General features: G+C 48.2%; 1 protein-coding gene across 1 annotated transcript in view; it reads left to right on the top strand.

The window, feature by feature from the left end:
• Positions 1 to 21,858, top strand: part of ZNF185 (zinc finger protein 185 with LIM domain) — a 72,281-nt gene that overhangs the window by 34,054 nt on the left and 16,369 nt on the right. Inside the window, exons 12-15 of the mRNA XM_035011603.1 lie at positions 7,557 to 7,661; positions 8,720 to 8,818; positions 11,162 to 11,251; positions 16,342 to 16,539. Of these exons, the coding sequence (XP_034867494.1) occupies positions 7,557 to 7,661; positions 8,720 to 8,818; positions 11,162 to 11,251; positions 16,342 to 16,539 (492 nt within the window). The remainder of the gene's footprint in view (positions 1 to 7,556; positions 7,662 to 8,719; positions 8,819 to 11,161; positions 11,252 to 16,341; positions 16,540 to 21,858) is intronic.

The following is a 21,858-nucleotide window of genomic DNA, read 5'->3' as shown; positions in this document are numbered from 1 at the left end:
CCTGTGGCTAGAGGGGCAGAGCACCTGTTCCTACAGGTCACTTTCAGGGATCCCATGGACTGTTCCAGCTCTCATAATGCCAGTGCAAGCCCCATTCCCCTCCCCAGTTCAAGTCCCACAACCATTTGTATGTGACCATGGTCCCTTGGGGCCACCTGCCATAGCACAGACTGGTGAAGAGAGCAAGGCTGCAGACCTTCTCTGCCCAGAAGGAGCTGGGAGTGTGAGGCCATCCTGAGGTCATAGCCCCAGGAGCAGGACTGCCCCCTCTTCTTTACTCCCTCGCTCTCTTGATCCTATGTGTGTAAACTTTTGTTCGTAAGAACTTTTAAACAAGTGGAAGATTCGAGAGCTCTTCACAAGGCAGCATTGATGAGACTCGGGGGCTGTCTTAGTTTGCTAGGGTTGCCAGAACAAAGTACCACAAATTGGGTGGCTTGAAGAACAGAAATGTATTGTCTCCCAGTTCTGGAGGCTAAAAGTCCAAAATCAAGGAGTAAGCAGGGTTGGTTCTTTCCGAGGGCTGGGAGGGAGGCCTCTCCTCTGTTTGTAGATAGCCACCTCTCCCCATGGCTCTTCACGTGCTCTTCCCTGTGTGTGTGTCTGTATTCTGATCTCCTCTCCTTATAAGGACTTTGGTCATTTTAGATTAGGGGCCCACCCTACTCCGCTATAACCTCATCTTAACTAATTCCATCTGCAATAACCCTGTTTCCAAATAAGGCCCCAATCTTGAGGCACTGGGGGTTTAGAACTTCAACATATAAATTTTAGAGGGGACATAATTCAGCCCCAAACAGTGCAGATCTCTGATTTTTCCTTATTTGTATTTTGTGTTAAAAAAAAAAAAAGCAATGAATGGTTTCAGATGTTTTTTAAAAAAGAGAACATAGAAGAATTAGGTTGTGCTGTAGTATGTATTTGAGAGGCATTTTAACATTTATTCCAGAAAATTCCTGTGGATGTTTAATACCCATCAGCTGGCTGTCATAGCTAGGGCAGCAGTAACAAAGTCCCACAAACTGGTGGCTCGAACAACAGAAATATATTGTCTCACAGTTCTGGAGGCCAGAAGTCCAAGATCAAACTTACCTGTGATGCCCAGGAAACTGGGACCAGATTAGGGAATGTTCCAGGCACCAAAGATGTCTCACAATGGGGAAGAAGGAAGGAGTTGTCATCAGAAGTGTGCAAAAGGGGCTGGTCAGGGACGCTCAGTGTGATGCTTCTCATAGTATTTCTTCCCTCAGATTCTACAGTCACAAAATATCTGCAACCCCCCAGACAGCTTCCACGTGAGCTGCTGGCTGGTCCTGGGTTGCCTTCCTTTCTGACCCCACTGGTCAGGTCAGGCAGCCCCATCAGTTCCCCACACCCAGCTTTGCTCTGCCTGGTGATTTGAGAATTCCAGGCCTGGATGTGTCCTTGAAGGAGCCCAGCCCTGTGGGGAGCACTTACTCAACCAAATTCTGGGTTCTGTGGCACTTCAGAAAAAGCTGGTTTATGGCAGAGTGGGGCAGGAGAACATCACAGCCTTGTCCCCAGCTATGGCCCTGCTGAGGTTGCCCCACACCCCTTGGCTCAAGTCTGAGGTAAGTTCCCCATCTCACACAGTGGGCCAACCAGGAGGGAAGCCCTTGTTTTAGGTGCCAAACCCTTTAGGGCCTTCAGGGAGGGCTGAAAGTTTGGGACAGAAAGAGTGCCACACAAGGACACCCACAGGCTATATCCTTGGGGCTGTCCAGCTGTCACTTTCCTTCCATTAGATATCAGACCTGCCTAGCATCCCAAAGGCCTCTCAGCATCAATTATCCACATCTGAACTACTTGTCTCTACTGTCACCCCCACCACCTCCCTGCACAACTGTGGAAGGGGCCTTCCCTTGTGCACCCTGGGGCTTGATTTCTTGGGTTCATCTTGTCTTTAACCTTGTCATTATGGATAACTCTTACCTACCTTCTGGACTGAGCTTATTGAAATACCCTTTTCCAGTGAAACTGGCTACTGTCCCCATGAGAGCACTGGTCAAGCTTCCTTGGCCTTCTGCCTCACGCAATCATGGCAAGGCCTGTAGGCTGTGCCCCAGCATGCTGCCTGGCAGAGTAAGCTAGAGAGCAGTAAAAGCACAGCTTCTGGCACAAGGCCTTGTACTTTAACCCCCTGTGCCTCAGTTTCCTCGTATATACAGTAGTGAGTAGTAATACCTACCTCCTGAGGCTGCCCCAGATTCTAAATGGGATAATGCAGATGAAGTCCTTGGCACAGGGCCTGGGTGCTTGCTGATCTGCAGGGCCTTCTTCAAATGCAGAGACCAGTATTGCCACCTTTCTGGCCTCTGAAAGAAAAATGTGGTTGTGGGTACAAGAGAAAGAGGTACTGCCAGAGACAGCTGGGGCCACACTAGATGAGCGCCCGTGATTTCCAGCAGCTCTCAGGCTAGCTGACAACTGAAGATTGGACTATAGAGCTATCTGTGGCTGAAGGTCTGGTAAGGGGATGGGGCTGGTGGGCTCCTGCAGGAGAAGAGAGGCTGGAAAGCTCCTGTATGAATTTGCTTTAATAAGTTATCACAAACTGGGTGGATTAAACAACAGAAACTTAATCCTCTCACAGTTCTGGAGGCCAGGAGTCCTAAATCAAGGTGTCAGTATGGCTGTGTGTTTCCTCCAAAGGCTCTGAGGGAGAATCTGTTCCAGGCCTTTCTCTTAGCCTCTGGTATTGCTGGCAATCCTTGTTGGTTCTTAGCTTTTAGACGCTTCACTCCAGTCTCTGCCCCTGTTTTCACATGGCTATATTCCTTCCATGTGTCTGAGTACAAAGGTCCCCCTTTTATAAGGGCACCAGTCATATTGGGATTAGGACCCACTCCTCTCCAGTATGACCTTAAGTTAATTACATCTGCAGTGGCCCTATTTCAAAATAAGGGCACATTCACAGATATTGGTGGTTAGGAGTTTAGCATATCTTTTAGGGGAACACAATGCAACCCGTAACAGCCCCCCTGGAAAAGGTGCCATTTGAGCTGGGTCTTCAAGAAGGCATTGCTCAAGGGGGTGACAAAGAAGGACGAAGGCATTGAAGGAGAGGCACCAGCTTAGACAGGCTTGGGTGATACTTTGTTCCTATTTCCTCTCTGACATAACAAAAAAGACCAGTGAAGAAGTATGTTTTATTTGCCTGTGATGTTCTCAAGTGGGGTGTGTCCCAGACAGGTGTTTTATGCTGTCATCATTTTGCTATCATTGGAGGACACAGAGATCAGAGCTACCCCTTGTGCACCAGGCACCCTGTCCCTGAAAGCCCTTCCATTTCCCTCTTGTCATCTCCAATGTGCTAGGTCTCAGCCAAGTCCGAGGAGGGACATAGACAAGCAGCCCACTGACCTGGTCCTCTAAAGCCTCCTAGTTTAGGTTGGAGCCAGATGTCAGAATCAACTCTGAGGTGACTTTCCAAAGACAGCAGCCAAACCACCATGGCTGACCCAAAGTGAAGACCACCTACCTCCCGGCCTTCACCCTGGCTCCTCCTTTCCTCTTCCTGGGACCCCAGAGGGGCCTTTCTAAAGTGCCAGTCTGATCATGTGAAGCCCTTCACCCCCCACGTCAAGCCCATTCCTTGGCCAGATCTGATTTCAGCATTTAAGTCTCCTGCCAGCTGGCCTCCAGTGGGACTATAGCTCCGTGAAGCTTCTCAGGTGTCCTTGGGCCTGGATTTGTGCACAGTCTGTGCCCCCATTTTGCCCCCCACTGGGCTGGGGGCTTCACCAGGGCAGGCCTGGGCCTCACCCCCATCTGGACTCCTTGTCTCTACTGTCCTAGTACCCAGAGGCAGCTGAAGAAAGGAATTAGTTGCTATAAGTGGGCTGGGTCTTAAAGGATGATCTTAAAGGATGGGTCTTAAAGGAGCTGGGGAGGTATAGTTTGGGATGCAGAGGACCCCCCACAAAGCCAGGGAGCTCTAGATTCTTTCTGATTCTGCCCATCACCATTGCCCAAGCCTACTGGGTATCAGACCCTGCAGTGGAGCCAAAAAGTACATCAGACTTGGAGGGATGTGTGTGGTCACTTGTGGGCCAGGTTCTGAGCACAGGAATCCTCAAAGGGGCCCTCTGAGTGCTGAGAATATCTGATCCTCTGTGAGCTCCAGCTCACAGGCACCTGGTCACTTGCTTTCATGCCCCAAGTCTCTGATATCCTACACCCACTGGCTCTTACTCCAAATTTGGTCTGTAGGTTTCCAGAGTATCTTGTTTGTCATCAGTCCCCATCAGTCCATATACCCAGAATTCCCACTGGCCTCACAAATAGCCACTTTGGACATTCCAGAGGGACCACAGCGAGGGCTCACCTCTGCAAGTGGATAGTAGCCTCATGGCAGCAGCTATAGACAGGGCATTGGAGCTGGGTGGTCCCGTTTCCACCCAGAAGGCCCCTTGCTGTGCCTGAAGGGGTCTGGGCTCATGGGTGAGGGATCAGTAAAGGGGTGTTTCACTCTCCTTCCTCTGGTGCCTGGAGGTCAGTGGCCCATGCTCAGCTGTAGCACCAAGAAAGCCTAAGGCCAAAGAGGAGACAAGAGGGGGGAAAAAAGGCAACGGGTCTGGGTGTCCCACTGCATTAGCCAGGAGGCTCCTGAGGGAGAATGCCCTTGGACCCCTGGCACAGATGGGGAAGAGGGGGAGGTTTTTCTTACCAGCAACTCCCTGGCTCTCTTCCTTGGCTACAGTACAAGAGGTGAGGAGATTGTCCACCTGCAGATCATGACACCTGGGGCAGGACTTTGCCTGATGGCCCCAGACCTGGAAGGAATGAGGTATGGGGGCCCTGCTGGGCTCCTTCCATGCCATTTTAGAGATGGAGTCAGTAGGGAAGGGATACAAATGATCAGGCCCAGGGGCTGGTTGGCGAGAGACGTGGTCAACCTGAGTCCCCTACCCCCATCTCATTCTTTCCACCCCAGTGGTGACTGTCCCCTGGCCAGAGATGTTAACCATCTGATACACCTGGTGCTGGGGAGGGTGAGGGACAGGGGGACCACAACCAGCAGGGAGCACAGAGGGCCTAGTCCCTGCCCCAAGACAGGAGGCAGAGATTCATGCAACAGGCAGGCAGGATGGTGAGGTGGAAGGGAGCTTGCAGGGTTTGCTAGGAGCCGGGCTTCAGGGAAGCTGGGGTGGGGGCAAAGGGAGATCTGAGCAGGGAAGGGCCAATTCTCTTCGGAGGGACAGGTGGAGAGAGGGATCCTGCAGCACTCTGTCTTCTATTCATTTAGCTATTCAATCAGCTAATATTTACTGAGCTCCTGATTCATACCTGACCCCTGTGCCAGGACCTGGAAGGCAGCTGTTAAGCGGCCAGACTGAGACCCTGCCTTATGAAGCCCAGAGTCTAGGGAAGGAGGCCAGAGTGTATGCCCACTGGGGCAGTGGGAGCTCCAAGCAGGGGCCTGTCACCAGCTAGAGGTGGGGATGGTTAAGAGAAGGCTTCCTGGGGGAAGTGGCATCCAAGGTGAGTCCTGATGGGTCTCCAGTTCTCTTTACTCTCCTCTTTGACTCCTCCTTCTCCACATCCCCACCCTAGTCAGGCACTGAGTCCTACCCATTTTACTTTAGGGATATTTCCTATTCCTATTCTCCTATTGCCCCATCCCTAGACACTTCACATCTCTACCTGGATGAGATTTCTAAAAGGCAGAAGTAATCATGCCAGCCCCCTGGGGAAAACCCTGCAATGTCCCCCACCTGATTGGGCTCTGCAGCCTGAACTCACTACCCCCTATATATCCTCCCTCCTTGGGCCCTCAGCTCCAGCCTCCCAGGCCTCCATATGGTGCCTGTGCACAGTTGTCCCCAAGAACTCTGAGCACCTGGAGGGCAGGGGCTGCAGGTAAGTGTTCCGTACATTCCCTTTGGCCCAGAACAGAAATGTGGGAGTGTTTGTTGCTGGAATGATTGAGGATCATCCAGTGTGACGATTTCTTTAATAAGGCAGTATTGCAAGCTGCTTCATTGATTTCCCCGAGGTGAACAATCTATGAGAAACAAGGGCAAAGTGACCCCAAGAGATGCAGGAGGAAGCCAGGCTGCCTCCAATGAACATCCTTGCTGTGTCTCCTGTCTTAGAACCCACAAGGCTTCTGGTACTTTGTCTGGGAGTGGCAAAGCTACGATAACCCGTTGAGATCCCATGGGGTGCCCCTCCCCCACTTTCCAACGGGAGAATCAAGTTGGGGGAAGAAGAAAGAGGGAAAGCTAGAATTGACCAAGTCCTGCCCTGCCCCAACAGCCTAGCAGGTATTCCCATGCAGGATGTAAATGCAGTCACTATGTCCATTTTACAGATGTGGAAATTGAGACCCTGAATGGTCAAGTAACTTGCTCAAGGTAACACAGCCAAGAACAGGCAGATTCAAGACTCCCACCCAGGCTGCTTGACTCCCACTCTGTGCCTTTTGCTCCATAATTCAGTACACTACTGGGGAGAGGGTGAAGGGGCAAGAAGGGGTGATATAAATACTTCGTATTTTTTAATAAATATATGATGAGTTTACTTGTGGGCATCCAAATGCAAATTGCCAGGAGGTATTTGAGGGTTTGTAGTTGAGGTTTTGAAAAGAGGTTAGGGCTCAAGAAATTTCCATGTTATATGCAGACAGATTAAAGTGAAATAATGGGATTCAATGTCAGTGTTTACATGGGGTACAATGTAAAGGGAATCAAGGAGAGAAGAGCCAGCAGGCTGAGCACAGATCCCAGTGTGGAGGTGGCAACTGCCTGGTCATCCCCCCCTGAGGGCGGCTGGGGATGGCAGTCAGTTCTAGCCATATTGAAGATAAGCTGTCTGAGGGCCAGTCTGAAAGGCATTGGAGGTATGGGTCAGGAACACAGAGAGGTGGGAACAAGTAGAAGTCACTGGCTTGAAGGTAGTAGTTGATGCCATGGGAGCAGAGGAAGTGGGCAAGGTGGTGGAGCATGCACATGGAAAGGAATGCTGAGAACACCAAAATTACAGGGCAGAAGAGGAGAAAAAAGTGAAGGAGACTGGGAAGGTATGGCAAGGGAGGTAGGAGATGGTGTCACAGAGTCAGGACAGACAGATGGGGGAAAGAAGGCAGAAGTGGCCCACTAGGTCAGAGAGAACAGAGGGAGGTTGAATTAGGAGGTTAGGAGCAGTCTTAACATCATGGAGGATTATAGTCCGGAACTCTGCAGTCAGACTGGGTTCAAATCCTAGCTCTTCCCCTTGCTACCTGGGGAACTTGGGGCAAATTGGTTGGGCTCTCTGTGCCCACATTCACTCATCTGGAAGGTAGGCATGGATAAATACAGTGCCCATATCCTGGGGTTTATGTGGATGGTTAATGCATGCAGAATCATGAGATTGGAGTCTGACCCTCAATCAACAGTCGCTATTAGTAATGAGAATTTGAGACTTGGCCAGTCCAACAGTATCAGATTTTAAGTTCCTTGGAGATAGTTGGCATTTAGGGATGAGGTAACTTCCTTCATCTGAGTGTGGGTGGCTCGTGGGTGGTTAACTTATGTTTCTTTCCTCCATAGTTCTTCCCCAGGCTCCAAAGACAAAGAGGCTCCCAGCCCTAGAGAGGCCAAGAGAGACTTGTTTGGTGAGGAGGCCTGCAAGAGCCGCAGTCCAGACTCTGAAAGGTAACTCAGTGCAGGGACATAGAGCCCATGTGGCCCTTGGTCTAAGTCAATGGATGGAGCTGGGACCAGGACTGTCTAGTTCCCCACTGTGTCCCCAGTGCCTAAGGCAGTGCAAGTCCTCAATGAATATTTGTTGAAAGAATAAATGAAGGAATGTATGAGGCCTGGAGAGGGGCAGGCCCCTGCCAAGATCCCTCAGGGAGCCAGTTGCAGAGCTGGACAAAACTCTAGGCCAGACCACCCCACCCCAGCCTTTGGCCCAACTTCACTGTTCCTTTGTCCCCATTGAAAGCAGTCCTGCTGATGGCCAGGGCAAGCAAGGCTGCCAAGTCAGCAGTTTAAGGAAGTCAGTGACCAAAGGATACATGGGCCTCAACAGAACATCTAACATGGACTTCCAGGATGGCCTGTGGATAAAGGGAGACATGGTAGAGGCTGGCAAGGATGTGAGGCAGAGCCAGTGGGGGATGATGAGTCCAGAAGGGATGGTTGTGCCCAGCCATCCTATGACCATCTCATTGAGTTGTCCTCCAAGCCAGACCAGGGAAGCCTGGGTGTGGTGAGCAGTGGCTGAGATTTAGACAATTTTTCAATGGGATTCTGGTAGCCAGTAATGGATAAGAGCCCACAACCTTGCCTGTCTGCCACCATTTTCTCAGTGTGGAGTTCTGGATCCCCAGTGGGGACTCAGCCATGGAAATGAGGGAAGGGGACCCAGGATGTCTTGGGGATCTTGTTTCTGCCCTGGGCTCTGGTTTATTAGTGGCCCCAAATGCCTTGCCCCTTGTTCTTTTCAGCCATTGATCCCTCCATTGTGCCAGCTTCCTCCTGAGTTGCCACTTTGCTCTATTGCTTTGGCTTCACTCTTGCTCCTGGTCCATTAGGTTTGGAAGAAAAGCAGAAATACTCGCTGGTGTCAGGTTGGCTCTAGTTGAAGCAGCGCAGGGTGGCAGCCGAGAGCCTGGGCTTCTAGTCCTTGAGGCTTGCTCTCAGGACATCTTAGTTATATTAGATCAAAACCTAATCAGAGTCAGCAAATGCTTCTCTTCCCATAACAGGTCAAGCACACAGTCAAGCGATGGCAATGTGGGACCCAGAGCCATGAGCTTCCTACCTGAAGGCTTGACTGGAGCAGACATTGGCTCTGGCAGAGGAGGGTAAGCTGCCTGGGGAAGGCAGGTGGCCTCAACTTACTGATTCTCTCATGTTCCGGTGACAGGCCAGAGTCAAGCTGCCAAAACTGCTTGGGTTGCTGGGGACTGAGCACTGTCATTTCCCATAGTCCTATGTACAGCTTGCTTCTCCAGTTGCTGCCACCACATCCTTTGTCCCTGGGCTTTCCACTTATGGGAATTGCCGATGCTTGAATCTTGCTCCTTCTACCTTCTGCCACTGGCTCTCAAGAGCCTACAGAGCAAGCACAAGGGCCCACTTGCAGCCGGAGGCCCAGCCCTTGCCTGGGCAGGCATCAGGAGGTAGGATGAATGTGTGGGGAATGAGTGAAGGGACAGACTAACAAACAAATGACCAAATGATGGTCATTTGTTTCTTTTTTTTAAAAGATTTTATTTATTTATTTGAGACAGAGAGAATGAGAGACAGAGAGCACGAGAGGGAGGAGGGTCAGAGGGAGAAGCAGACTCCTCGCCGAGCAGGGAGCCCAATGCGGGACTCGATCCCGGGACTCCAGGATCATGACCTGAGCCGAAGGCAGTCGCTTAACCAACTGAGCCACCCAGGCGCCCGATGGTCATTTGTTTCTTCTTGGCTGAGCTCTGAGGACAGGCTGAAGGAGGTCCTTCATCTCTGCTTTCTCCCTTCCCTTCCAGAAGCCCCAAAGCTCCTTTTCCTGCCCCACCAGCCTTTCCTGGCCAGTTATGCTCTTTGGTTCAGTGAGAGGAAAAGCAGTGGCCCCTCTGAGAAGACAAGCATGTCTGGCTGGGCTCAAATTCCTGGACCTGGGTGGAGTCAGGGGCCACTTTCTCAGGTGATTCAGGAAGTGGCAAGGTCCCACCTGTCCCCAAGTGGTTCCAAGCCAAGAATGAGTCATCCTTGGGGACAAAGAATAAGTAAGCTGATGTTGGCACAGATAGTTCAGCTCCAAGTTGTGCTAGCGCCCTTATGGTTCAGAGCAAATGGACAAAGAGGAATGACAAAGCCAGTGTCTGCCGAGAGCCACAAGGGAAAGGCCACTGGGCTGGAGCCTTGGCTCTTTGAGCTGTCACTAGCGGGGAGGACTCTCTGAGAACCCAGCACTTGCAGCCTGCATCACTATGTGCTGGCCAGCACTTGTGCTATTAAGTGAATTTGCTGGTTGCTGTTGTAGACTTCTGCTTCATGTTTGAATATTCATCCAGGTCATCCTTCTTGCTTACACACCTTCATAAAGTAAAATCTTTGCTTTCTGCTTTCAGTTTCCTTAAAATAAAGCCAAACATCAAGTTACCTTACAAAATAATCTGAAGAATTGTCTAGATTTTTATGACTTTTAACCTTTCAAGATTCAAGAGTTTTATACATTGTCTTACCTATCCTTATTTTGACAGTGATTTTTTTTTAAAGATTTTTATTTATTTATTTGAGAGAGAGGATGAGAGGAGAGAGAGAGCACATGAGAGGGGGGAGCGGGAGAGGGAGAAGCAGACTCCCCGCCGAGCAGGGAGCCCGATGCGGGACTCGATCCCGGGACTCCAGGATCATGACCTGAGCCGAAGGCAGTCGCTTAACCGACTGAGCCACCCAGGCGCCCTTGACAGTGATTTTTAAGAAACTTGCCTTTATTATATTTCCAAGGAAAATCTTTCTCTTTTTTTTAAGATTTTATTTTTAAGTAATCTCTGCACCCAATGTGGGGCTCGAACTTACAACCCTGAGATCAAGAGTTGTATGTTCTACCAACTAAGCCAGCCAGGCACCCCAGAAAATGTTTTCTTTCTTTTTTTTTTAAGATTTTATTTATTTGTCAGAGAGAGAGAGCGCACACACACAAGCAAGGGGAGCGGCAGGCAGAGGGAGAAGCAGGCTCCCCGCTGAGCAAGGAGCCCGAGGTGGGACTTGATCCCAGGGCCCTGGGATCATGACCTGAGCCAAAGGCAGACACTTAACCGACAGAGCCACCCAGGCATCCCAGAAAATGTTATTTCTTATGCAGAAAACAATCACTCCTTTTCCATTCACTTTTTTTCCCATTCACTTTTATGAGTTTAATAATTGAATTTAGTAATTATGGTTGGAAGTACAAATGGGATAAACAGATTTGAGAACAAACATGAGGAACTCTTAGTGAACATGCTACTCAAGTGCAGGCTTGCACAGGCGATGAGGTGAGCTGTGACTGCTCAACGTGCTGTGAGCATCAATCTGCCTGATTTTTTAAAATTTTATTTTATTATGTTATGTTAGTCACCATACAATACATCATTAGTGAGAAGGCAACTGGGAAGGGCCCCGAGTCCCCTTTGGTCTGAGGCCTCATCAGGCATGTGTGCTTTCTCCCTCAGCTCCAGTGCCACTCTGGCCTCTGCTGGACCAGCTGACTGGAAGAGTGACAGTCCAGCAGACCTGGATGACAGGTCGGCACACCTGAAGGGGTAAGTCATCAGGCAACAGTGCTGAGCTTCTGAGGTGGAGAGAAAAATTCAGGAATGCATTAGCCTTTGGCTTGGAAGGTGAGGCCAGCAAGGCCTCTGAGCTGGTCCAAAGCATGTGGCAAGAGCTGAAGCCCCAGCTAGAGCCCTCTAGCCTCTGCCTCTGCGGCCACAAAGCTTTCCACTACACCTTGTTGCTTCCAGCCAGGAAGTCTTCCATAATCAGGAAGTCACCCACTCTTTCAATCAACAATCACTCGAATGGCACCTGCCCTGTGCTGGAGGCTGGAGCACACAGATATGGCTGATGGGAGACAAAGCCTGGCCCAGACTGGAAGAATACATTATGCTGGAGCAGGGAAATGGCGGGGGGGGGGGGGGGGGGTGGTGGTGGTGGCCAGGACAGCTTCGTGGGGGAGGTGGCTTTTGAGCCGAATCTTGAAAGGTGAATAGAGGTCCTTCAAGCAAAGGAAACAGGATATGCAAAGGACTCCAAACAACCTGCTATTTCCTGGGCACTGCATGTAGTTGAGTGTGGCTAGTACTGAGGGTCCTTGTCAGGGACTGGTGAAATAGAAGACTTGTCGGGGTATGAAGGGGCTGATTGGCCTTTAATACCAGATATTGTTAATGACCACTACAACCACTTAACTTTGGGTCACCTACTGGGTGCACAGCCCTTGACTCACTGTGTCTTATACAGTGATCCCCACAATCCTGTGAGTTTTGCACATAATTAGAATGAAGAACAAAGGTCTGGAACATAGGTATCTGTGCCTCCTGGGAAGAACAGTGCTCTGAAAGAAATAGCCAGGGTGCTGATACAGAGTGGTGACAGTGAAGAGGGCTACTACTTACATGGGGTAACTCAGGCAAGCTCCTCTAAGGAGGAAAAGGAACCAATTCTAGCAAGAGCAAGGAGAAAAGAGCTGCAGATAGAGAACTGCAGACGAACCCTGCAGTGGGAATACACTAGAGTGGCTGGAGCCTAGCCAATGACAGGGACCATAGATGGACCAGGGCTTTGGTAAGCTATGAGGTATGAGACCATATTATGTGGCTTTTTGGGTTCAAATTGCACGGACAGTTAACAGAGTGAAAACAGCAACTGACACCTATAGTGTGCTCTGCTGGATGCTTTACAATCTTTCCAGCAACCCCATAAAATGAATAAGCAGGGAAACTGAGGCACAGAAAGGTTAAGTAATTTGCCCAAGGGCTTACAAGTGGCAAAGCTGAGTTCCAGAGCAAGAGCCTCTTAAAAAAAAAAAAAAAAAAAAAAAAACAACACTTAAGGAAAAACTTTAAAAAGCTATTTTATGAAATCTGTTGTGTGAAGCCTATTCTCAAGATCCAGAACCAGTAACTCTCTGCTAGTTAACGTGTGAAGCACCCTGTCTGCATGATCTCATGTAATATTCCCCAAACCTGGGGCAGGATCTGGCTTCTTATTATGCAATATGACAATGGAGAAAACTCTGGCAGCACTTGAGAATCACCAAGAAAGTGTTAAAAAAAAAAAAAAAATTCCTGAGCCCCATGCAGAGGCTTAGATTTAATTGTTGTGGGGTGGCTTACACCATCCATGTCTTTTTAAAATCTCCCAGTCTATTTTCATGTCCAGTCTAGGTTGAGAATCATTGCCGGCTTCGCGCCTGGGCTTTTGATTGGCGCGCGCCTGTGCGCGCGCGCGCCTACCGGAGCGCGACACCGTCTTCTGTGCGCCTGCGTGGCGGGGGCGAGCACACTGAAGTCTTGTGCGCCTGCGTGCACCGCCATTTCCTGCACCGGGGAGCTCGGGTCGCAGTGCCTATCGGGAAATACGACCATGCACAAAGCGAAATGGCTGCCTAGGGCTAGGAAGGCCTCCGCGTAGCTTCTTCTGCCGTGCTGGTTCCGGCCGCTAGATGGCGCGCGAGGATCACAAATGGGCCGGGTCGTCCGTCTGGGGCCGCCCTGGGTTCTCCCTGCCCTTGCATAGATGGCCTGGTGGGCGCTGGTGGTGTCACCGACCTTGGGGTTGCAGCAGGCCCCTCTGACCCGTGTGGACCATCGCCGCAGTCCAGGCAGGGGAGGGAGGGAGGGAGCGGGCTGGGTGCCCGCAAGGAGCCGAAAGGGGCTACTGTGGCCCCAGCCTGTTTGGCAGGGTGCCCTGGCCTTGGTCGTCTCTGGCCTCTGGCCCTGATCTTCAGAGCTGCCCGGGGGCAGGGGCTGTGGACTCACGGGGAGGGCTGCCAATCCTCCATCCATGAGGGACCACCTGGGTGGATCTGCCTGGACAGGGCTCTGGGGCCCTGGAGAGGTGGCTTAATTCCCAAGAGTTGTGTGAGGAAGGGTGATGGGGGTGGGCAAGGAGATCCTGCAGAGCAGTCAAACTCTCCCAAAACTTGAGGAACTCTTCCCTATTCTAACTTAGTCTTGCTTCATTACATGTGCAGGAAGAGTCAGTATAGTATGGTGATCAAGAGCATTTATTCCTGTGCATGGGCTCACACTGAAGCTTTGTCATTTACTCCCTATGTGGCCTTGGATATCTTTCCCATCTCCTCTTCTAACTGAATCCAAGCTCGTTCTGCTTACTGCAGGACAGGCCAGTAAGTGGAGAGACAAGATGTTAGGGTAAGGAAAGCAACTTTATCCAGAAAGCCAGCAAACCAAGGAGATGGTAGACTGTTATCCTAAGGAACTACCTCCTCTTGGCATGAAATTTGAGCTTCATAAAAAAATCAAAAGAAAGTTAGTTAAAGGGAGGAAGCAGGAAGGGGTGGAATTAAAAGGTGACTGACATCTGTAGACATCCCAGGAAGGTTGTGTAACTTCTCTGTCCTTAGTCAGTTTATCTTTGTTTACAGGAATCTGGTCATGTTGTTCCTGTAAATCTTAAACATAACATAGTCATTTGTGTGCATACTTACTTATCTCCTTGGGTGAGGTAAGTTTTGGGTAAAGAGTGGTCTTTGCAAGTCTTAGCTGTAGCATGCCTACGTGCATGGCTAAACTAGAAGTTTCTAAGCTATAGGTCACAGTAGCAAGGAAAATAGAAGCAATATGGAGTCAAACATGCTCAGTTTGTTCCTATTACACTCTGTGTTTGAATTTCCTTACCTATAGAATAGTGGTAATAATAGTTCCCACCACACAGGGTTGTTGTGAGGATTAAGTGAGTTTGTTTGTATAAAGCATGTAGGACATTCCCTGGCACAAAGTACTATGTCAGACTCTCCTTTTATAAAAACTTCAAGCTAAATAAAGCAGCCCCAAAGGAATACCTCCTTCTACCAGAACACTGGGAAAGCTGCTGTTCCCCTCTACAGTTTTATTGGCCTGATTTCTTTTAATAAGACACAGAGTAGTTCATCCCCTCCCCACCAAACTTTGGGTATTTTTACATCTAAAACATAGAGTTTTCCTCTTTGTTATGTTGCAAGCCTGGGCTTTCCACATTTATGTTCTTTCTGCATGAGGAACAGGTAAACTTTAGGCACATGTATTCACTGTGGACAACCATTATCAACCAGCAGAGGAGTCTTTTGGAGGTAGTGTAAGAGTGGAAGGGGGTGTTATCTTCCATGTGGGAGTGTGATTGTGTCCAGAATAGACAGTAGCTGTATTAGGCTACTGAATCTTTGATCTAGTTACAGCCAGAAGTATTACTTTGCCTATCTCTAAACACTTGACTTACAGACAATTCATTAGAGGCATGGGAGACCTCAGGGGTATTACATTGCTCAGCAAGACTTCCTGTGACTAAGATTTCCTTTTTATAGGTCAGATGGATTACACCTCCTATAATTGTAGTGACTTTGCTCTGAGGCCTAGGGCAAAGGAACCTTATTCATCCACTTGTCCTTGTGTTGCAATGGACCCCCAAATTACTCTTTTCAGAGAATCTTGACTTGATACACAAATTGATGAGGACAATCTCTGTTACTGTAATTCTATAAAGGACAGGAGATGGGACAGGATTCTGATTAAGTCCATGGCAAAGCTAGTTCAGGGCTTACAGAGGCAGGAAACAAGCTCTTTAGGCTTTCTATGTTTGTCTTTGGCTCAAGCATGTATGTCACATGTAGGGTTGGGGTGGGTGTGTCAGGGTATCCTGCTGGCTAAGGGACTGGCATTATCTGAGCAGACCACTTTTGGTATCTGGCTGGGCTGCAGCAGACCATCAGGGTAGAAGCAGCACAGAGAGGGATAACACCCACTTGCCTGCGCATTCGCCTGGGCAGCTGGTAGTGGTAATAAGCTTATTATCCCTGCTAGGGTACTTTGGTTCATGTCACTTGAGGCCGAAAAATCGCATTGCTTTCAGGGCATACTCCAAAATCTATGGTCACTGCTCCACTTGTTATTTCAGCTTGAAGACAGGGAGCATACCTATTATGGGATTAACTTCTATGAATAAAAAGTCCCAGGGCTAAGGTAACTGGTAGTGTGATCTTCTTATCCCAGGGTAGCCCCGCCAGTGATTGGAGGCATGCTGCTGATGTTGGGAGGCTTGAGTTCAGGGTTAAGCCAGGATCCGGGTGATGAACTAGATTTTTATTTTCTAGAATGCTGGCTTAAGCTCTCAATAACCCGACTCAGTGTCCTTGGCCTAGTGGGCATATAACATCTTTGAGGCCTCCAGGTAGCAGCACCATCACACACAGAGGTCATGGGGAAGGCACCAGGAGAAAGAACAAGGCCCTTGGAAGCACCTCAGATGGGGATGGTGATGGGAAAGGTGTTCAAGTGTAGGTGTGGCATGAGGCCAGGGAGGAAGATCTCCCAAAGAGCTTGATGTGTGGTATAGCTGAGAAGCCACTTTCTCCTTGCCAGATTCAGGGGATGGTAAAAGCATCAGAGGTTCAGGCTTTCTCTAGTATGAGTGGGGACTGCTTTTGTCAGTGGGAGGGGGAGCAGTGGTACTGGGATTCTCCCAAAGACGAGAAAGACTGGTCTCTGTGTGGTGGGCCATGCTGGGCTCTTCTCTTCCCCATCTTCTGGAAGAGGAGCCCACTATGGCCACAGGAGGTAACATCAGCAGGCAGTGGGTAAAGAAGGACTGGTCCCAAAGCACTTGCTCCATAAGGATATTTATTCTTCCTCAGCACCTTGCCTGGTTCTGAAGAGAAGAATGTGGCTGCCAAGGTGGGAGAGATCTGGCAGGAGAAGCCCACAGCCCTGAGAGGTGGCCAGGGAGACCCAGCTGTACCCTCCCAGCAGCCTGCAGCCCCCAGGACCCCAGAGCCACAGAGCAGCCCCAGAAGACCTGAGCAGCTTGTGGAACTGGACAGCCAGGCCACCAGGTAAGGGTTATGCTGTGCTGGGCCCCCTGCCTACCTGAGGTGAAATTTTGTCAGGGGCCATGACCCAGGTAGGACCCACTTTTTAAAAAAGATTTATTTATTTTAGAGAGAGAGACAGAGAGACAGAGAGAGAGTGTGTTGGGGAGGGGGAGGGATAGAGGGAGAGAATCCTGAAGCAGACTCTCCACCGCATGTGGAGCTCGATGTGAGGCTCAATCTCATGACCCATGAGATCATGACCTGAGTTGAAACTAAGAGTCAGGCACTTAACCAACTGATTAAGCACCAACCCAGGTGCCCCAAGTGGGATCCACATTTATCCCATGTTCATGCCAGTGCCTGGCACTCACACACCCAGGAGCTCAAACTCCTGCCCCATGAGTGGAGTTGGGATGGTGACTCCCTGGGTGTGAAGCAGTGTTGAGGGGCTTCCTGTGGTGCACGTAGCTGGGATAGGGCCTGTGATAGAAGTAGGTGTATGTACCCGGAGGTAAGAAGCCCTGGCTAATTTCTGACATGTGGAGCAGGAAGGTCTCCCAGGATGGGGGTCCCAAGTAGGATGAGGGTTATTTGTATGTATAAAATGGCACTGTCAGAGAATGGGAGAGAGAGGGAGATTGAGATTGAATAATAACTGACATTTTCTAGGCAACCTCATCCACTCTGTAGCTTCTAGTATAATCTTCACTCCACTCTAGACCTGTTTGCTCCATGGCCTACTGGACATTGTTATCCAGATTCTCTACAGGCACTTTACATTCAGCATTACCCAAATGACCTTATTATATCTCTGCATGGCACCTCCCCCAACTTCCTTGCTGTCTCTCAGCTTATTCTTTCCACGATCTGGAACCATTACCATCCACCCAGTTGACCAATCCTGAAATCTTAGAAGAGACTTGGCTACCACTTCCCTTCACCTTTACCTTTTATAAACAACAAGGCTTGTGGCCTTATCATCTCTCCCTTGGCTGAGCATTTTCCTAACTGGTTTCCTGTATCATCTTACTTTATGCCCCCTGGCCTGATTCTCCACATGGCAGCTGAAGGGAATCTTCATACAAGTCATGTCTGATCTGTTCATGATGAATATAACATATTAATGTTATTAATGTCAGTTTTGTTGTTGTTTAATGGATATGGAGTTTCCCTGGTCTCTTGTTTATACTATTGGCCTCTCTTCCTCTTCCTCTTCTCTTGGGGAAGAATGGCTTATTGGTTAACAAATTGGGAACAGGAACTTCATGAATCTAGCTTGGCCAGTAATTCTCCTTGTATTTGGAAGCAGATGGCTTCAGATGTACAGCAAGAAGGTTCCCCTTGAATTCTTTGCTTCTGTCTACAAGCCCCCAGGGCCAGTTGTCCAGCCAGGCTCTTGGCTGGGTGAGTAAGGACCTGTGGTTCAAGGATGCAATAGGAGCCCTCCTTTTTGGCTGTACATGTAAAGCCATCTGCTTCATCAGCTGACATTTATCTCCATTTTCTGTTCTTTTTTCATCTAAAAAAAGAGGTGTTAATTATTGGCCCCCTAAAACTCTGAGTCTATACAATGAAAAAAAGGAAAAATAAGAGAGAAACGAAGGCAGATGCGTCAGAATTCTGGATAGTAATATTGAAAGGTCTTTTAGCAGAAGAGAACCTGAAGAGGGGTACTGAGAAGGAAAGTTTTGGATAAATGGAAGAACCTGGAAAGAGTACCATCATGGAAACCAAGCCAGACTGAGCTAACTTTCCAGTATGCTGTGTGCCCTTAAATAAGCCCATAGATTTGGTAAAATGGAGTTTATGGCTGCTTTAAGCAGGGGGCAGATCACAGGAGTTAGAAAGATTGTGGTTGACTTATGATGGATTGAGGAAGAAGTGGGCAGTGAGGTGGTGCAGTTGGTGGAGGTATACAACTCTTTCTAAAATGTTGGCCAGGAATTGATGGAGATTGGATGAATGAGCAGATAAACACAGCTACAGGATGTTGGGAAGGGCTTTTTAAAGTGCATGCTTATATGCTCAGGTGAGGAAATACACTCTGGGTAAAGAGAGTTTGATATTTGAAGAAAGAGTGAGCAAACCCAAAGGTGAAGGGTCACTGAATTTATGGTAAGGGCTTAGGGTGGTAGGTTCTAGAGCCTTGGGAAGGAAGGAGATGGCTCTGTCTTAGAGACAGGAGGGAAGGATGAGTGCAAATGTAGGTTGGAGGGCAGTGGAAGGAATATGCAGAGTAATGTGGGCTCCTTGATTTTTTTCTGTGAGTTAATGAGCCACACATTCTATAATTAAACCAAATTTTACTTAGGGACTACCAGCCCATGTACTAAGCATTGGGGGTACTGACAAATAAAATTTGGTCCCTGACCTCAAGGAGGTATGGATAAGGTATAATGGCAGCATAGTAGGAGTATGTGACTTGATTGGCCTCATTGAATCAGGGAAGGCTTCACAGAGGTGACAGTTAATATTCCTCTTGAAGAACTTTGTGAGAAGGTGAAGGAGGAGCTCAGGAGTAAGGGGACTCTCCTGTGCTAAAGGGTAGATTAAAGTGTTGCATGCTTGAGGAGCACCCTGTGGTTTGATATGGCTGTAGTTTATGGTGAGAAGACAGTGGAAAAGTTGATGTTGGGCAGATGGTGTACAGACAAAGATTTTATTTATTTGTCAGAGAGAGAGAGCGAGAGAGCACAAGCAGGGGGAGCAGCAGGCAGAAGGAGAGGGAGAAGCAGGCTCCTGCTGAGCAAGGAGCCCGATGTGGGATTCGATCCCATGACCCTGGGACCATGACCTGAGCCCAAGGCAGACGCTCAACCACCTGAGCCACTCAGGTGTCCCTTTTACAGACAATAGTTAACCTAGCAGGCCTGAGACTGCTCTCTTTAGAAAGGGCTGCTTGTGAGGCACCTGAGTGGCTCAGTCAGTTAAATGTCTGCCTTGGGCTCAGGTCATGATCCCAGGGTCCTGGGATCAAGTCCCGCATCCAGCTCCTTGCTCAGCAGGGAGCCTGCTGCTCCCTCTGCCTCTGCCTCTGCCTCTCTCTCTCCCCCTCTGTCTCTCATGAATAAATAAATAAAATCTTAAAAAAAAAAAAAAAGGTCTGCTTGTAAGATGTGCCTCTGGGAACTTGAAAAGGTAAACAGTTCTCTACACTGATATGAACCTTTCCCTAAATGATAAGAGATAAGGTTTTCCACCTGGATAACTAGTACAAACAATGTACTTTATGCTGACTCTCTGCTTGCCTCCTGGGAGTTGGGAATTTCGGTATATGCCAGGCAGAAAGTGCCTATGTGACCGTCTCCAAAAATAATCCTAGGCTGTGAATGAAAACACTGCCTTTTCCTTTCACTGATTTTGCTTGGTATTCTTTTATGGTCATAAACCTTAGCCTTAAGGATGACTACATACTTAGTCTTGGGAGTCCTCCTAGTGAATCACTGACCCTGGGGGTGGTTTTAGGGACACCAATACACCATATCAATCTAATAAAGGACAAAAGCCACATGGTCACAGATGGGCAGGGTCAGATCCTTATGCCTTAACAAGGACTTGGACTTTCTCCAGAGGACGAAGAGAAGTCAGGAAAGTTTTTTAAAAAAATCATTGTCCACAATAGCCAAAATGTGGAAAGAGCCGAGATGCCGTTCAACAGATGAATGGATAAAGAAGATGTGGTCCATATATACAATGGAATATTACTCAGCCATCAGAAAGGAGGAATACCCAACTTTTATATCAACAGGGATGGGACTGGAGGAGATTATGCTAAGTGAAATAAGTCAAGCAGAGAAAGTCAGTTATCATGTGGTTTCACTTATTTGTGGAACATAAGGAATAGCATGGAGGACATTAGGAGAAGGAAGGGAAAAATGACGGGTTTAGTACTTCTCTTGTTAAAAGGTGAAAGAACAAATAAACTGTTTGGGCCTTCTGGGAAATCCCAGTGTCAGTTTTAGGTGTAAAAGATATTTCAGATTTGATTTGGGGAAGGCAAAATGTCAAATGTTATCAGGAGTTTTGAACATTTGATTAAGATTATGGGATAGTGAGAAATTTAATACTTGGTTATCTATTAAATCAAAGTGACAAAAAATTAAACATAGACGATAACATGATTGTAAACACTCTTAGCTCCTTTAAAATTAAGGCCTTTTAAAAATAATTGAGGACATGATAAAGTCAACATTCTAAAGAATAAGACATTAGTTTGTTAAGACATAAAAACTTAGCTTTTTAGATTGTGTTACCCTTAAAAATAAAATAGGCAGTTATTTCACCAGCAAAATGGATTTAGTTGGGAATAGCAGAGAATTGCAATTCAGGACACAAAAACAACAGCAAAACCAAGTCTGAGAACAAAGGAGAGGAACACTCTTTTATAGAAGAAAGGGAAACACATTGGGAGGACTTGTCAAAAAAAAGTCCATTGGAGTAAACTGGGACTTCTAAATGTAGTGGCTTCTCATTGGCTGAGTTGTGAGAGTCTCTCATGGGCTTGGCTGTTGCCAGGCAAGGAGAAAATCTTCCTCCTGCTGGAGTAGTAAAATATAGGCTTCTTCCTATTGGTTTTGCAAAGGGCGTGAAGGAGTGGTAGGGCATGAGAGCTCCCACTTCTGGCCTCCTGACTCCATTTTAGTGAGGTTTCCTTTCATTATTTTTCACAATAGATTACTGAGGAAAACTTTTTCATGAGTCTGTTGGCCATTTTGGATGTCTTCTTTGGAAAAATGTCTGTTCATGTCTTCTGCCCATTTCTTGATTGGATTCTTTGTTCTTTGGGTGTTGAGTTTGATAAGTTCTTTATAGATTTTGGATACTAGCCCTTTATCTGATATGTCATTTGCATCAGGCATCAGGAAAATCCAAATCAAAACCTCAATGAGATACCACCTCACACCATCAGAATGGCTAAAATTAACAAGTCAGGAAATGACAGATATTGGCGAGGATGTGGAGAAAGGGGAACCCTCCTACACTGTTGGTGGGAAGGCAAGCTGGTGCAGCCACTCTGGAAAACTGTATGGAGGTTCCTCAAAAAGTTGAAAATAGAGCTACCCTATGACCCAGCAATTGCAGTACTGTGTATTTATCCCAAAGAGACAAATGTAGTGATCCAAAGGGGTACATGCAGCCTGATGTTTATAGCAGCAATGTCCACAATAGCCAAACTATGGAAATAGCCGAGATATCCATAGACAGATGAATGGATAAAGAAGAAGTGGTATATATATACAATGGAATATTATGCAGCCATCAAAAGGAATGTGATCTTGCCATTTGCAATGACGTGGATGGAACTGGAGGGTATTATGCTGAGCGAAATAAGTCAATCAG

This window comes from Mirounga leonina, unplaced genomic scaffold, assembly GCF_011800145.1.
Source record: "Mirounga leonina isolate KUSES-001 unplaced genomic scaffold, KU_Mleo_1.0 Mir_101799, whole genome shotgun sequence".
NCBI classification, from domain to species: domain Eukaryota; kingdom Metazoa; phylum Chordata; class Mammalia; order Carnivora; family Phocidae; genus Mirounga; species Mirounga leonina.
The sequence above is the reverse complement of the archived record's forward strand: the minus strand, read 5'-3'. Positions and strand labels throughout refer to the sequence as shown.